General features: G+C 39.6%; 1 protein-coding gene across 1 annotated transcript in view; it reads left to right on the plus strand.

The window, feature by feature from the left end:
• Positions 1-18,436, plus strand: part of SLC16A2 (solute carrier family 16 member 2) — a 90,811-nt gene that overhangs the window by 62,107 nt on the left and 10,268 nt on the right. The window contains exon 2 of the mRNA XM_002929128.4: positions 14,848-14,992. Coding sequence (XP_002929174.2) covers positions 14,848-14,992 — 145 coding nt within the window. The remainder of the gene's footprint in view (positions 1-14,847; positions 14,993-18,436) is intronic.

An 18,436-nucleotide genomic window follows, 5' to 3' on the forward strand; every position in this document is an offset into this window, starting at 1 on the left:
AAAGTGTCTGTTCATATCTTCTGCCCATTTTATGATTTGTTTATTTGTTTCTCGTGTATTGAGTTTGAGAATGAACCAATGTAAATTTCTTGATTTTGATATTTTAGTATAGTTACATAAGATAACCATTGGGGAAAACTGGGTAAAGGGTTCATGGAACTTGTCTGGATTATTTTGGCTCTTTCCTGTGAATCTACAATTATTTCAGAATTTAAAAGTTTAAAAGAAACCCAAACAGATTGATTTTTTAAAAAATCTATATATTTGCATGTAACACCCAGTGCACCATGCAATACATGCCCTCCTTAATACCCATCACCAGCCTATCCTAATCCTCCACCCCCTCCCCTCTGAAGCCCTCAGTTTGTTTCCCAGAGTCCACAGTCTCTCATGGTTCATGGAACATTACATCAAAAACTAAGGATATTCTGTATGGTGACTAACATAACATAATAAAAAATTATTATATAAAATAAAATAAAATAAAATCTATGTAAAAAACCTATAGCTAATGTCATAATTAATAATGATAAACTTGAAGCTTTTCCACTAAGATCAGGTAAGACAAAGTTATTCCCTCTCATCATTCTTTTTCAAAATCATTCTGGAAGTCCTAGCTAGTGTAATAATACAAGGAAAGGGAATAATAGGTATACAGATTAAAAAAGAAGATATAAAACTGTCTTTATTCACAGATGACATGATCATCTATGCAGAAAATCTGAAAGAATCAACAAAAAACTCCTGAACTAATGAGTAATTATACCAAGCTTGCAGGATACAAAATTAATATACAAAAGTCAATTGATTTCCTATATACCAGTAAGGAAAAAGTTGATTTTGAACTTTTAAAAATGAATACCATTTGTATTAGAGCCCCCAAAATGAAATACTTCGGTATAAATCTAACTATACACACACACACACACACACACACACACACACACACATACACATTGTATATGATGAAAAGTACAAAGCTGTGATGAATGAAATTTAAAAAGAACTAAATAAATGGAGAGATTTTCCAGGTTCATGCATAGGAAGACACAATATTGTCAGGATGTCAATTCTTCCCAAATTTATATATGGATTCAATGTGATCCCAATAAAAATTCAAGTTATTTTGTGGATATCAACAAACTGAATCTAAACTTTACATGGAGAGGCAAAAGATTCCAAATAGCCAACACAATATTAGAGGAGATGAACAAAGTTGGAGGATGTCACTACCCAACTTCAAGACTTACTGTAAGGCAAAATATTCAAGACAGTGTGATATTGGTGAAAGAATATACAAAGAGATCAGTGGAACAGAATAGAAAGCTCAGAAATAGATCCACATAAATATAGCTAACTAAACTTAGACAAAGAAGCAAAAACAATACTATAGAATGAAGAGTTTTTTCAACAAATGGTGCTGGAACAACTGAATATCCATGTACAAAAAATGAATCTAGACACAGACATTACAATCTTCTCAAAAATTAACTCAGAATGGATCACAGACCTAAATATAAAACACAAAACTATAAAACTCCTAGATAATAGCATAGGAGAAAACCTAGATGACCTTGGGTAGGGCAATGACTTTTTTTTTCAGCCATATTGCATCTTTTCCCTTTATTTATTTTTTTATAATTTTTTATTATGTTATGTTAGTCACCATACAGTATATCCTTAGTTTTTGATGTAATGTTCCATGATTCATTATTTGCATATAACACCCAGTGCACCATGTAATATGTGCCCTCCCTAATACCCATCACTGGCCTATCCCAGTACCCCACCCCCCTCCCCTCTGAAGCCCTCGGTTTGTTTCCCAGACAACACCAAGGTACCATCCATGAAGAAAATAATTGATAAGGCAGACTTCATTAAAATTAACTTCTGCAAAAGACAATGTCAAGAGAATGAGAAAGTAAGCCACAGACTGGGAGAAAATATTTGCAAAATATATATCTGATAAAAGACTGTTATCCAAAATATAAAAAGTACTCTTAAAACTCAATGATAAGAAAATGAACAGCCAAGTTAAAAAAATGTGCCAAAGTTTAACAGAAACCTTATCAAAGAAAATACACAGATCTTAGAGGAAGATGGTAGCAGAATAGAAGGCCCTAGGCTCACCTTGTCCCATGAACACAACTAAAAGACTATCAAATTATCCCAAATACCCCAGAAATTAACCTGAAAACCAAAAGAAAAAAACTCCACAACTAAAAGAAGAGAAGAGGCCATATTGAAGAAGGTAGGAAGTGTGGAGATGTGGTTAAGAGGAGAAACAGATCACGGGTGCTGAGGAGGGGAGAGAGCACTGGTTGTAGAGAAGGGCAAGAGAGAGAGGAGCACACAGGTGAATGCACAAGGAGAACATTTCCCCAAAGCCATTAGCATAGAAAATGAAGGGGGCTGAATTTCATGAGTGTTTGCAACCAGTGGGGCTTAAAGCCTGGAAGTTACAAAGTCAGCAGACTTGGCTGGAATAGAGCCCTGAGGGCACTGTGCTGCTCCTGGAGAGAAGTCAGGCAAACAACCAGAGGCAGACAGTGTGGAAACAGCAATCCGAAGAGTACCTGGAGTACACAGGAGGGAGATTATTCACTGTTCTCAGAGCTATCCCTGAGAGGCAGCATTCGTGGAGATACCTCTCTGGAAACAAAGGAGCTGGTGGGTGACATTTCCCTCCCCGACTCCTCAGATTAAACACAGAGCCACCTGTAGGAAACAGCATAGTGCTGGCACTGGCTGCCAAACTTGCATACAAGTCCCACCACCCCTGTGCTCTGGTGGGATTACCCTTCTCAATCATGCTTTCCTCAATCCCAGTCTAGCAGGCCCCTCCCCCAGACCAGCACAAACCCCTGCCCACATGACATTTCCTGACAAGAGAGTTCTGCAGGGCTTCAGTTCTGGTGGAGAAGGTGTCCAGTTTCATTTCACAAGCAGACCAAAGGACACTGGTTAAAACTTGTCACATTCAGGCCAGGGACCAAACACTGCCCAGAGCAGGCAAGGAGAACCTCTGCAGAGGACTGGCCTGAGGACAGAGCAGCCAAAACATAATAGCAGAGCAAGTGCTGCGCATACCAGAGACACTTCCTGAAGCACCAGGCCCTGGGATTAATGACCCCTTCCTCATAAGACCATTACTTTCTGGAGCAGGAGATATAACTGCTTTTTCTAACACAAAGAAAAAGGCAGAGATTTAGACAAAATGCAAAGACAGAGGAATTTATTTTGAATGAAAGATGATAAGGCTACAGCCAGAGATCTAACTGAAACAGATGTAAGTAACATGCCTGATGGAGAATTTAAAGCAACAATCATAAGGATACTCACTGGGCTTGAGAAAAGAAAGAAGACATCAAGGAAACTTTTACCACTAGATAAAAGAGTTTAAAAAAGAACCAATCATAGATGAAGAGTACAATAAGTGAAATTGGAAACAGGCTAGATACAATGAACCGCAGGCCGGAAGAAGCAGAAGAATGAATTAGTGACCTGGAAAACAAAGTAATGAAAAGTAATGAAGCTGAACAAAAGAGAGAAAGAAGAATTATGCAATACAAGGATAGACTTAGGCAATTCAATGACTCCCTCAAATGTAATAACATTTGTTGATGTAGGAGTCTCAGAGGAAAAAGAGAGAGAAAAAGGGAAGAAAATTTATTTGAAGAAGTAATAGCTGAAAAATTCCCTAATCTGGGAAAGGGAACAGATATCCAGTTCCAGGAGGCAGGGAGAACTCTCATCAACATCAACAAAAGCAGGCCAACACCAAGACATTGTAATTAAATGGGCAAAATATAGTGATAAAGAAAAAAATCTTAAAAGCATCAAGATAAAAGGAGGCCTTAACTTATAAGGGGAAACCCCTGAGGCTAGCTGGGATTTCTCAACAGAAACCTGGCAAGACAGAATAAAGCGGCATGATATATTCTAAGTGCTGAATGGGAAAAAATGTGCAGCCAATACTCTATCCAGCAAGGCTATTGTTTAAACTAGAAGGAGAAGTAGTTTCCCAGAAAAACAAAAACTAAAGGAGTTCATGACCACTAAACCAGCCCTACAAGAAATATTAAAACGGAGGCTTTGAGCACAAAGGAGAGACCAAAAGTTATAAAAGCAAGATAGGATCAGAGAAAATATCAGGGAAAAAATGACAAAACAAGTAATAAAATGGCAATAAATATGTATCTATCAATAATTACTGTGAATGTAAATGGAATAAAAACTCCAGTCAAAGACAGGGTGTCAGACTGAATAATAATCTTACAAAAACCCATCTGTATGTTGCCTACAATAGACTCATTTCAGAGCTAAAAATACCTGCAGATTGAAAGTGAGGGATTGGAGAAACATTTATCATACAAATGGGTATCAAAAGAAAGCTGGAGTAGCACCACTTTTATCAGACAAACTAGACTTTAAAATAAAGACTTTGACAAGAGACAAAGTAGGTCACTGTGTAATCATAAAGGGGACAATCCAAAAAGAAGTTTAACAACTGTAAATATTTATGCACACAACATGGGAGCCCAAATCAATGAAACAATTAAGGACAAACGTAAAGGAACTAATTGATAACAATATAATGATAGTAGGGGACATTAACGTCCCACTTACATCAATGGACAGATCATCTAAACAGAGTATCAACAGGGAAACAATGGCTTTGAATGACACACTGGATCAGAAGGACTTAACAGATACGTATAGAACATCCCATCCTAAAAGAGCAGAACACACATTCTTTTCAAGTGTACATGGGACATTCTCCAGAATAGAGCACATGTTAGGTTACAAAAAAGGCCTCAACAAATACAAACAGATTGAAGTTGTACCATGCACCTTTTCTGACCAAAACGCTATGAAACTAGAAGAAAACCTCAAGAAAAAATTTGGAAAGACGACAAACACAGGGAGGTTAAACGACATGCTACTGCACAATATGGGTCAACCATGAAATCAAAGAAGAAATTTTAAAAATACATGGAAACATATGAGAATGAAAACACAATGGTCCAAAACCTTTGGGATGAAGCAAAAGCAGTCATAAGAGGGAAGTAAATAGTAATACAGGCCTACCACAAGAAGCAAGAAAAATCACAACTAAACAGCCTAACCTGACGCCTAAAAGAGCTAGTAAGAGAACAGTTGATGCCTAAAGGCAGCAGAAGGAAGGAAATAATAACGATTAGAGCAGAAATAAATGATATAGAAACTAAGAAAACAATAGAACAGATCAATGAAACCAGGAGCTGGTTCTTCGAAAAAAATAATAAAATTGATAAGCCTCTAGCCAGGCTTATCAAAAAGAAAGGAGAAAGGACCCAAATTAATAAAATCACAAATGAGAGAGGAGAAAGAACAACCAACACCACAGAAATCCAAACAATTATAAGAGAATATTATGAAAAACTATATGCCAACAATTGAACAACCTGGAAGAAATGGATAAATTCCTAGAAACATATAAACTACCAAAACTGAAAGAGGGAAGAAATATAAAACCTGAACAGACTGATAGCCTGTAAAGATATTGAATCAGTCATCAAAGATTCCCAACATATGGAAGTCCAGGACCAGACGGCTCATGTGTGAATTCTACCAAACGCTTAAAGAAGAGTTAAAAGCTATTCTTCTCAAACTACTCCAAAAAGTAGGAAAGGAGAGAAAACTTCCAAATTCATTCTATGAGGTCAGCATTACCTTGATTAAAAAACCAAAGACCCCACTTAAAAAAAAGAGAGAGAGAGAACTACAGATCAACATCCCTGATGAACATGGATGCCAAAATTCTCAATAAAATACTGGCAAACTGAATGCTACAATACATTTAAAAAATCATTCATTACCATGATAAAGTGGGATTTATTACTGGGTTACAAGGGTGGTTCAATATTCACAAATAAATCAATATGATACACCACATTAATAAAAGAAAGGATAAGAACCCTGTGATAATTCAATAGATGCAGAAAAGGCATTGGATAAAGTACAGCATCCATTCTTTATAAAAATCCTCAACAAAGTAGCTTTAGAGGGAATATATCTCAGCATAATAAAGGCCATATATGAAAATCCCAAAGGTAACATAACACTCAATGGGGAAAACCTGAAAGATTTTCCTCTATGGTCAGAAAGAAGAGAGGGATGTCCACTCCTACCACTCTTATTTAACATAGTACTAGAAATCCTAGCCACAGCAATCAGACAACAAAAAGAAATAAAAGGCATCCAACTTGGCAAGGAGGAAGTAAAACTTTCACTATTTCCACATGACATGAACCCATATGTAGAAAACACAAAAGACTCTGCTAAAAAACTTGCTAGAACTGATAAATGAATTCAATAAAGCCACGGGATACAAAGTCAATGTAAAGAAATCTATGCTGGGATGCCTCGGTGGCTCAGTCAGTTAAACATCTGCCTTCAGCTCAGGTCATGATCTCAGGGTCCTGGGATTGGGTCCTGTATTTGTCTCCTTGATCAGGGGGGAGTCTGCTTCTCCCTATCCCTCTGCCTGCTGCTCTACGTGCTTGTGCTCACTTTCTATCTCTCTCTGACAAATAAATAAAACCTTTAAAAAATCAATGTCATTTACAATTGCACCAGAAACAATAAGATGCATGGGAATAAACCAAACCAAAGAGGTAAAAGACCTGTACTCTGTAAACTATAAAACACTGATGAAAGAAATTGATAAGGACACCAAGAAGTGGAAAGACATTCCATGTTCGTGGATTGGAAGAATACTGTTAAAATGTCTATCTTACCCAAAGCAATCTACACATTTAATGCAGTTCCTATCAAAATACCACCGACATTTTTCACAGAGCTAGAACAAATAATCCTAAAATTTGTATGGAACTACAAAAGACCCTGAATAGCCAAAGCAACCTTGAAAAAGAAAAGTGAAGCTGGGGTGTCACAATGTTGGACTTCAAGTTATATCACAAAGCTGTAGTGATCAAAACAGTATGGTACTGGCACAAAGAGACACATAAATGAATGGAATGGGATAGAAAACCCAGAAATGAATCCTCAACTCTATGGTCAATTAATCTTCAACAAAACAGGTATATCCAATGGGAAAAAGACAACGATAGTGTTGGGAAAATGGACAGTAACATGCAAAAGAATGAAACTGGACCACTTTGTTACACCATACCAAAAAATAAATTCAGGGGCGCCTGGGTGGCACAGCGGTTAAGCGTCTGCCTTTCTGCTCAGGGCGTGATCCCAGCGTTATGGGATCGAGCCCCACATCAGGCTCTTCCGCTGTGAGCCTGCTTCTTCCTCTCCCACTCCCCCTGCTTGTGTTCCCTCTCTCGCTGGCTGTCTCTATCTATGTCGAATAAATAAATAAAATCTTTAAAAAAAAATAAAAAAATAAATTCAAAGTGGATTAAAGACCCAAATGTGGGTGGCGTCTGGGTGGCTCAGTTAGCTAAGTATCCACTCTTGATTTTGGCTCAGGTCATGATCTCAAGCCCTGCATCCGGCTCCATGCTGGGCATGGAGCCTGCTTAAGATTCTCTCTCTCCTTTTCTGTCTGCTGCTCCTCCCTTTAAAAAAAAAGACCTATATGTGTGAGAGAGAGGCAAACCAAGAAACAGACTCTTAACTATAGAGAACAAGCTGATTGTTACCAGAGGACGTAGGGGCACCTGGGTGCCTTAGTTGGTAAAGCATCTGCCTTTGGCTCAGGTCATGATCTCAGGGTCCTGGGATGGAGCCCTGTGTTGGGCTCTTTGCTCAGCAGGGAGCCTGCTTCTCCCTGTCCTGCTCCCCCTGCTTGTGCTCTCTCTCTCTGTGTGTCAAATAAATAAAATCTTAAAAAAAAGAAAAAGAAGATGTGGGTGGGGGAATGGGTTAAATAGATATTGGGTATTAAGGAGTGAACTTGTGATGAGCACCAGGTGTTGTATGGATTTGTTGAATCAGTGTATTGTGTACCTGAAACTAATATTACACTATATGTTAACTAACTGGAATTCAAATAGAAACTTAAAAAAAGAGAAAATATACAGATGAGAAATAACCATGCAAAGAGGTACTCAACTTCATATGTCATCAAGGAAATGCAAATGAAAAGAACAACAACCAAATTATGGTAAGAGCCCATATGTATGTATGTATGTATGTATATACACCACATCTTCTTTATCCATTTATCTGTCAATGGACATCTGGGCCCTTTCCATAATTTGGTATATATAAATATATATATAATGGAATATTACTCAGCCATCAAAAAGAATGAAATCTTGCCATTTGCAATGATGTGCGGATCAAACTAGAGGGTATTATGCTAAGCAAATTAAGTCAGTCAGAGAAAGACAAATACCATATGATTTCACTTGTATGTGGAATTTAAGAAACAAAACTGATGAACAGAGGAAGGGAAGGAAAAATAAAATAAGATGAAAACAGAGAGGGAGGCAAACCATAAGAGACTCTTTTTTTTAATGTTTTTTTATTATATTATGTTAGTCACTGTACAGTACATCCCTGGTTTCTGATGTAAAGTTCGATGATTCATTAGTTGCATACAACACCCAGTGCACCATGCAATACGTGCCCTCCTTATTACCCATCACCAGTCTATCCCATTCCTCCACCCCCCTCCCCTCTGAGGCCCTCAGTTTGTTTCTCGGAGTCCATAGTCTCTCATGCTTCATTCCCCCTTCTGATTACCCCCCCTTTCTTTATCCCTTTCTTCCCCTACTGATCTTCCTAGTTCTTATGTTCCATAGATGAGAGAAATCATATGATAATTGTCTTTCTCTGCTTGTCTTATATCACTTAGCATTATCTCCATAAGAGACTCTTAACTATAGGGAACAAACTGAGGGTTGCTGGAGGGGAGGGGTGGGGAATGGGGAAACTGGGTGACGGGCATTAAGGAGGGCACTTGATGTAATGGGCACTGGGTGCTGTATGCAACCGATGAATCACTGAATTTTACCTCTGAAACTAGTAATACAGTATATGTTAATTAAATTGAATTTAAATAAAAAATTTAAAATAGAGAACAATAACATACCACTACATACCTATCAGAATGGCCAAAGTCTGGAACGTTGACAACACCAAATGCCAGAAGGATGTAGAGCAACAAGAACTCTTACTCATTGCCAGTGGGAATGTAAAATGTTACAGCCACTTTGGAAGACAGTTTGGCAGTTTCTTACAAAATTAAACATATGATCTAGCAATTGAGCTCCTTAGTATTTAACCAAATATGTCAAAGATGTATGTCCACACAAAAACTTGCACACAAATGTTTATAGCAGCTTTATTCATAATTGCCAAAATGTGGAAGCAACCAAGATGTCCTTTAGTTCAGTAGGTGAGTTGATAGATAAACTGTGGTACATCCAGACAATGAAATATTATTCACTGCTAAAAAGAAATGAGCTATTAAGCCATGAAAAGGCATGGAGAAACCTTAAATGCATATTACTAAGTGAAGGAAGCCAATCTGAAAAGACTACACAATGTATGACTCCAACTATATAACCTTCTGGGAAAGGCAAAACTATGAAGACAATAAAAAGATCAGTGATTGTCAGATGTTGGAAGGGTTAGGGAGGATGAATAGGTAGAGCACAGGATTTTTAGGGCAGTGAAAATATTTTGTATGATACCATAATGATGGATACATGTCATTAACCAAAAAATGCTATATCAAATATAATTTAAACTTTCTTTGTACGAAAGTTACCTTCAAGCCCAGTCATCGGTTTTCATTGTTTTGTAGATATTCAGAAGGGCCAAATAATCATGAGTTCTAGTTGATGAAATGTCAGCAAGGCGATTTAATGAGTGTAGTATTTTCCTCTTTGACAATACACTAGAACTATTTTTTTGGAAAATCCTTCCAGAATAAAAATACATACATCATAAATGAGATCTCTCACTGGCACTTTCTTCTTCCCTCCCCCCTCTCTCTTTTTTTATAACGTCAGATTTATTGAGGTATAATTTACATATGGTAATATTCACCTTTTTAATATGCTCAGTCCTATGAATTTTGACAAAAGAATACCATACTAGAGTTAAAATACATTTCATCACTCCAGAAAGTTCCCTCATGCTCCCCTGTAATGAATCCTTTCCCCACCCACATCCTTCCTCCTGATGCTCACTGATCTGTTTTTCTGTCCCCATAGTTTTGCCTTTTCCAGAATTTTATATAAATAAAATCATTTGTGTCTGGCTTATTTCACTTAGTGTAATGACTTTGAGAATTGTTGAAGTTTTTGCCGGTAGCAGTAGTTCATTCCTGTTTATTGTAGAGTTGTAATCTATTATGTTAATGTATACCCACTCCCCTATTTACTGGTTGAAGTACATTTTGAGTTATTGCCAAGTTTTGGCAGTAACAAAAAAAAAAGCTGCTGAGTAATATTCCATTGTATATATATGCCATATCTTCTTTATCCATTCATCGGTTGGTGGATATTTGGGCTCTCTCCATTTTTTGGCTATTGTAGATAATGCTGCTATAAACATTGGGGTGCACGTGTCCCTTCAAATTTGTATTCTTGTATCCTTTGGGTAAATACCTAATAGTGCAATTGCTGGATCTTAGGGTAGGTATATTTTTAACTTTTTGAGGAACCTCCATACCGTTCTCCAGAGTGGCTGTACCAGTTTGCATTCCTACCAACAGTGCAACTGGGTTCCCCTTTCTCCACATCCTTGCCAACACCTGTTGTTTCTTGTCTTGATAATTTTAGCCATCCTGACAGGTGTGAGATGGTGTCGTATCATGGTTTTGATTTATATTTCCGTGATGAGTGATGTTGAGCAGTTTTTCATGTGTCTGTTAGCCATCTGGATATCTTTTTTTTTTAATGAGAGAGAACAAACTGAGGGTTGACAGAGGTAGGTGGGTTGGGGATGGGCTAGATGGGTGATGGGTATTAAGGAAGGCATGTGTTACGATGAGCACTGGGTGTTGTATGTAATGATGAATTATGAATTCTACTCCAGAAACCAATATTGCACTGTATGTTAACTACCTAAAATTTAAATAAAATTTTAAAACAAGAACAAAAGCAAAACAAAAAAAGCTGCTATGAACATCTAGGTATAGGTTTTTGTGAAAACGCAAGTTTTCATTTATCTTGGGTAAATACCTAGGAATGGATTTCAAAGTCATGTGGTAATTGTATGTTGACCTTTACAAGAATCTGCCAAACTGTTTTCTGAAGTTGGTATACCATTTTGCATTCCCACCAGCAGTGTGTGGGATTTCCAGCTCCTCTACATCCTCTCCAGTAGTAGGCATTGAAATTTCTTAAAAACCTTTTTAGTGGGTATGTAGGGGTATCTCACTGTGGCTTTAATATGCATTTCTTGAATGATTAATGATATTGAGCATATTTTCATGTGCTTAATTTTCATTCATAGTGTGTGTACATGTGAGATGTCTGTTCAAATTTTGTGCCCACATTTTAAACTGGATTGCTTACTTTATTCTTATTGAGTTATGAGAGTCAACTAACACTTGTGTTCTGGATACCAGTCTTTTTGTCAGATATGTGTGTTGTAAATATTTTTCCCAGCCTGTGGCTTGCTTTTTCACTCTGATAACAGTATGTTATGAAAGGCAGAAATTTTAACTTTTGATAAAGTCTAATGCATCAATGTTTTTCTTATATGGATCATACTTTTTGTTAATTTCTGTGAAATCTTTGCCTACCTAAAGGTCAGAAAGATTTTCTCCTATGCTTTGCTCTGTAAGATTTTTTAGTTTTAAGTTTTACATTTAAGCCTATGATCCATTTGCATTAATTTTTGTATATGGTGTGACTATTGGTATTTATAAAGCTCTCTTAAATATGATTACAACTGATTATTATTTAAAAGAAAACTTGAAGGAAGGCACATCAGGAATTTTAATCCCCATTTTACAGATAAGAAAATAGGATTAGAGAAGTGATGTGTGACTTGCTCAAGGTCCCATGGCTGATAAGAGATGAAATTGCAAGGTAAGAGGTAAAATTGTGATGAGAAAGTTCAGGTTTCCTGCTGTCCCGGGCCAGTACTTTTGAAGCCAGACAGCTAGGGCTCAAGCTGGTGCCCCAGAAAAGCAAATATTCGCAGGGGGGATCTGAGCAACCTATTAGGCACCGAGATAAGAGACGCAGATGGTGGACTAGCCTTGACCCAACTCAGACTGCACTTCTCTGACTGACTTGGGGTTCCACAGTTGAAGAGAGACAGAACCTGGCCTGTTACCTTGCTCTGGTGATACTCAGTGAATGCTTTTTGATGATGATATGAAGACTTGGAACATGTTCAGAGGAGAGCTCTGAAAGTAATTACTGAGTTAGAAATTAAAGCTAAGGAAAAAAAGTTAAGGCAACTAATATTATTTTGCCTAGAAAAGAGGCCTAAGAAGAAACTTGATAACAGCTTTCAAAGAAAAAAAAAATGAGCTTTCTTTCTGAGGGGTTAGAGAATCTAAGTAAAAGGATAAATTTCTTCCTCCCTGGTGAGGATTGTTATGGACACTTAAGAACCTTTATAAACAGAATAAACTCTTCTTATTTGAGTTTGGAGTCAGGGATTTGACGAACATAGGCTCAGATGAAGGATTTCAGCATGAGGGTTACATGACTTCTTGCACAGTGTCCTTAGAAATCCCTGGGTGGCTCCTAAATCTGCCTTGTGTCCTCATACAATTCCAGGAGGCCTTTGTCTGTGGACTTCCCCACTCTTTAGTCTTAATATCTTCACAGGACTGTTCCAATGGCCAACACAAGCTTTACCTTGGCTCCTGAAGGCGTAATTAACTCCCATGCTCCTTGGCCCTGAAGCCCGGTAGAATATGCTTAAGGCTATAAATCTGGTTTAGCATGCCTGGAAGGGCCTAAAATGTTGGCTAGTCCAAATCTGACCCCAATTTTTTTTTTAGTAAGCATCCAGGTTTATTTATTTATTTATTTATTTATTTATGATTTTTTATTATACTATGTTAGTCACCATACAGTACATCCCTGGATTCCGATGTAAAGCTCGATGATTCATTAGTTGCATATAACACCCAGTGCACCATGCAATACGTGCCCTCCTTACCACCCATCACCAGTCTATCCCATTCCCCCACCCCCCTCCCCTCTGAAGTCTTCAGCCTGCTTCTCGTAGTCCATAGTCTCTCATGTTTCATTCCCCCTTCTGATTACCCCCCTTCTTTATCCCTTTCTTCCCCTACCGATCTTCCTAGCTCTTATGTTCCATAGATGAGAGAAATCATATGATAGTTGTCTTTCTCTGCTTGACTTATTTCACTTAGCATTATCTCCTCCAGTGCCATCCATGTTGCAGCAAATGTTGAGAATTCGTTCTTTCTGATAGCTGAGTCATATTCCATTGTATATATGGGCCACAGCTTCTTAATCCAGTCATCTGTTGAAGGGCATCTCGGCTCCTTCCACGATTTAGCTATTGTGGACAATGCTGCTATGAACATTGGGGTGCATATGGCCCTTCTCTTCACTACGTCTGTCTCTTTGGGGTAGATACCCAGTAGTGCAATGGCTGGGTCATAGGGTAGCTCAATTTTTAACTTTTTAAGGGACTTCCACGCTGTTTTCCAGAGTGGCTGTACCAACTTGCATTCCCATCAACAATGTAGGAGGGATCCCCTTTCTCCACATCCTCTCCAACAATTGTTGTTTCTTGCCTTGTCTATTTTTGCCATTCTAACTGGCATAAGGTCTGACCCCAATTCTTGAATCCCCTGTTTTATATGCATCTGCTTGCACACCTCCAATTATGGAAAGCTTCATTCATCCCCATAGAAGAAATAATACAATGAACTTTGGACTAGGAATAAGAAGAGTTGGGTTTGAGTCCCAGCTCTGCCACTAACTTGCTGTGTGATCTTTGATAAGTCCCTTCACATTTCTGGACTTGTATCTTTATCAGTAAAATGGTAGTGGAGGAATCTTTTTGTTTTAGTTCATGTTGGTTTCACTGCTGTAAAGAATGGCCCTCAAAAATTCAGTGGATTAAAGGACAGAAGTTTGAAAGACTCCTAATTATTGGAAACAAACTGAGGGTTACTAGAGAGGAGGTGGGTGTGGGCATGGGGTAACTGGGTGATGGGCATTAAGGAGGGCACTTGATGTAATGAGCACTCGGTGTTATATGCAACTGAGGAATCACTAAACTCTACCTCTGAAACTAATAATACATTATATGTTAATTAATTGAATTTAAATTTTAAAAAAGAAGTTTCGTTATTTCTTATGCAATGTTCGGAGAAGGGGTTCCAGACCGGAGAGGGAAATTTGCTCCATGTAGTTATCTAGGGGCCCAGACAGAACTGATGGCAGTTCTGCCCATCTTAATACATGGCTTACAAGGTCACTTTGTAGTTACAGCTCACAGGAAAGCAGAAATCTCATGGGAGTTTTTCATGGTCCTGGCCTGGAAGTAGTGTGTACTACTTTCACCCACAACCTATTGGTCAGAATTCAGTCATATGGTCATACCAAACAGCCAAAGTAGCTGAGAAATGTAGTACAGCCATGTGGTGACTAGCTAGAATATCCCATCATAGACTTGATCTTTAAAGGCCCCCTACCCCAGCTCTGAAGTTCTAGGTGTGTTTATTAACTAAACTCATGGTTCACACATTGCCCTGCTATAAGTGCTATGAAAGCCACCTAACCTCTCTGACAATTAGGGACCAGCAGGATGGCAGTGAGGCCAATACAATATCCCCTGTGGAAGGCCAGAGAAGAAGAACTGAGATACCAGCGGCATCACTGGGTACCACGTTAAGCTAAGTTGTCTTTGTGCTTCTTTTCTCTGCAGCATGGGTAGGAGCCCTCTCAATGGGCATGATCTTCTTCTGTTCTCCCATTGTGAGTATATTCACTGATCGTTTGGGCTGCCGAATCACAGCAACTGCAGGGGCTGCTGTCGCTTTCATAGGCCTCCATACCAGCTCCTTTACCAGGTAAGGCTAGAAGTTGCTGGCCATTTGCCCAAGGCTGAAGGTTGGCTTCTTTCTGGGCTTCAACTAAGGACACTTCTCATTGCAGAATCCGCTGTGGCCCTTTCCATGTAGGGTTCTCAAAGAATCATTGTCCAATGGGATTCATCTAGGTAGGGTCTCCAGGACACATTGGTATGCAATATCCCCAAAGAGGACCCAAGAGTTCCAAAGTGGTGGGAGGAGCCTAAGCTTGGGAGTTCATAAAGCTGGGTCTAAGTCCAGTTTTGGCCACTAAATGGTTATGGAACAATTGATGAGTACCATTCCCCTATCTGGGCCTCAGTTTCTATACCTGTACATGAGGGGATTAGACCAGATGGTCTTTTCAGGTCTCTTCCAGCTCTGCCTTTCTATTCCCCTTCAATATGCCACACAACTCATGACCTCACTTGTCTTCCTGGGAATGAGCTTCTGGAGTGAATCCATGTGAAACACCCACCTTACAGGATTCCTGAGGGAATCTTATATTGAAAAAGAAGTCAGCTCAACCCAAGACTGCTTAGCATTTCTGGCTCCTTTCCAGGTATTTCTGGCTGCCAATGTATGGATAATTTGGGAAAGAAAAAAAAACATGTCTTGGGCATGAGAAGGGATGTTTAGGAGCATCCCCCACTGGGGGTCTAGACCTAGCATCCAGCTACCCAGCCAGGCCCAGGCTTACCTCAAACTCTGGTCCAGTTGGTCCTACTGTCAAAACTTGGTAGTATCAGGCAAGAAGCAGGCTGTAAGTTCATTTTCTGGTTTCTTTCTGCCAACCCTGCAGAAGCATGTCTGCAGGGGAGGGGAGAAATAAAAACCCTCCACCATGGCCTGAGGAATATGGGACTCCTAAAGAAGTCTGTTGACTTTTTGCCAAAGACACTTTGGAAGTTATTATACCTCCTACTTCCAATCTGCCTGGGCTAGTGTATGAGAATGCTGGCCTGGAGACATGGCTAACTTGTCAGAGACTTGCTTTCTGATCTTGGCTCACCAGAGAAGGACTATGGTTATACTCTCTAGGCCTAAGTTTCCACTCACAGTGGAGAAAGATAACTGGGTTCTGCCACAACTGGGCCCTGTGAGAGGGAGCCAGTTTTCTTTATGACTTGAGCATTTCTGGCTTGGATATGGCCTATAATGATTTCTTGGCTTGTTCCCATCCAACTGGGACAGAGGAGAGGAAAACCATGTCCTGCTTGGAATGTGCTCAGCCCTCCTATGGCAGCCCCCCCCCAAACCCTTTCAAGATCCTTCTGGTGGTTGGCCTCATTTACCCTCAGCTAGCTGGTGCCTGGCCCCTTGAGTGAAGGAGCTGGGCCTCAGAAGTGGATCCAGTCTCAGCACTACACAGCAGAGCCCTGTTTTTTAATTCTGAGCAGAGCAATGTGTAAACAAATTAGCAACATACGGATCCCATTTCTCTTCCAGTACACATCGGCTCAGTTACAGGAGGGGAGGGAACTCAGATGCATTTTTTTTTTCTGGTACTCTTCTTTAGGCACAATGGAGTAGGCGTTCTATTCTCCAGCCCCTAAACCCTTCCCCACCCCCTTTGCCTTTCTGTAAGAACATCTTTAGAGCCAAAAAAACTTTCTGGATGGCTTCATGTCCAGTGGAAAAATAGTTCTGCTTGTGGCTAGAGCTCTAAGTCATCCTTCCTGTTGTCTGAATCGGGGTTCTGAGTTCCTTTAGATGGCATGAGATGGGACAGAGTGTAGGCAGAGCTGGGGAGGCCTTGGCAAGCCTATGCAGGGGCTTCCTGTCTTGAGGCCCTGCTAGAAATAGATCTACCAGACAGCACTCTAAACTAAGTCGCATGTTTTGCCCCCACTAGACCTCTCCTTGAAGGTCTCCCTTAGACCTTCCTAATTCCTCTCCCTTAGACAAGGCCTCCAGACCAGGCCAATCCCAAAAAAATCTGACAGAAAAGGAGCAGTTGGCTTAGCTATGTGTCCAAGTGGAGGCAACCCTTTTAAAACTAAAGCTTTTGCTCATATCCACTGAATGTAAGCAGATGAAAAGCAGTCTTGCTATTTGCAACAATGTGGATGGAGCTAAAGTATTATGCTAAGCGAAATAAGTCAGTCAGAGAAAGACAAATGCCATATGATTTCAGTCATATGTCAAATTCAAGAAACAAAACAGATGAACATGGGGGGGGGAAGAGAGAGGCAAATCATAAAAAAGACTCTTAACTAAGGAGAACAAACTGATGGTTACCAGAGAAGTGGGTTAGGGGATTGGTTAAATGGGTGATGGGGATTAAGGAGCACGTTTGTTGGGATGAGCACTGGGTGTTGTATGGAAGTGTTGAATCACTATATTGTACACCTGTAACTAATATTACACTGTATGTTAACTAACTGGAATTTAAAGAAACACTTAAATAAAAATATAAATAAAGAAAAGCAATGGTGTTATATTTGCCTTAGAATCATGAGTGCTAATACCACATCATCTCTATAGCAGAGCCCTAATCCTTTGCTGTATGAGGACTGGGTCCATCTATGGAGAGGAACTGCCTAACCATGGAGAGTATTAGTTAATTAAATAGTCAGATAAGAACTATTGCAAAACATGTGGAGGCTTCAAAAAGAAAACAAAATTCTTCCCTAGGTTGTGCCAATATTGTCTAAGGGCAGATAGCTGGCCAAGCTGACCTTCCCATGGCCTTTTCTCTTTTGGCACTTTGCCTTCTGTTACAGAGGCTTATGGCCACAGCAGAACCTTAGAGTTTTAAGCCAGAACCTGCCTTACTTGGCCAGGCCCACTACCTCTTTGAGGCTCCACTTCCCATCAAGCAGCCAGGCTACTCTGGGAGGCTAATCCATACCCTGTCCAGCAACAGTAGCTGGGCTCTGGAAGTTAAAGAGACTCCTTACTTCAAGATCCCCAGGGAGATCATCTAGGGTCTGGAGTACAGGGTCTTGGGTTATCTAGACCTTGGGTAGGGTTGGGGATGAGGTTTCTCAGGAAACTACCAGCCATTTTCTGAAATATAAAGGGCCCTGAGCATAGAGAAAGTAGAGCCCCATGGAGGATCTTGACTTTCCAGGATCTTGGCTCCTTGCAGACCTTTGTTGTTACTTGGGATAAAGCTTTGGCTACAAGTCTACCCATGGTGTCTAGGTGAGCAGTGGGTGAAACTCTTCTAAGGCCCTGACTTCCTTCTTGTAGCCTCTTCTCCAGCCATTGCATAGGTTAGTTCTGGCATTCTTTTGAACAATTCTCTTTGATAGGGTACTATGATTCAAACTAGAGTCATGCAGACTAGAGTCAAGTCCAAGCTTTGCTGATCCTCAGTTATGCTACATTGGGTAAATTACTTCTATGAGCCTCTGTTTCCTCATCTGCAAAATAGGGATAAGAAAGTCCTGTTCTTTGTCTGTTCTGAGGGTCAGTGGTAAGTGGGGTTGTGGGTTA

The sequence above is a fragment of the Ailuropoda melanoleuca genome, chromosome X (assembly GCF_002007445.2).
Source record: "Ailuropoda melanoleuca isolate Jingjing chromosome X, ASM200744v2, whole genome shotgun sequence".
In the NCBI taxonomy this organism is placed as follows: domain Eukaryota; kingdom Metazoa; phylum Chordata; class Mammalia; order Carnivora; family Ursidae; genus Ailuropoda; species Ailuropoda melanoleuca.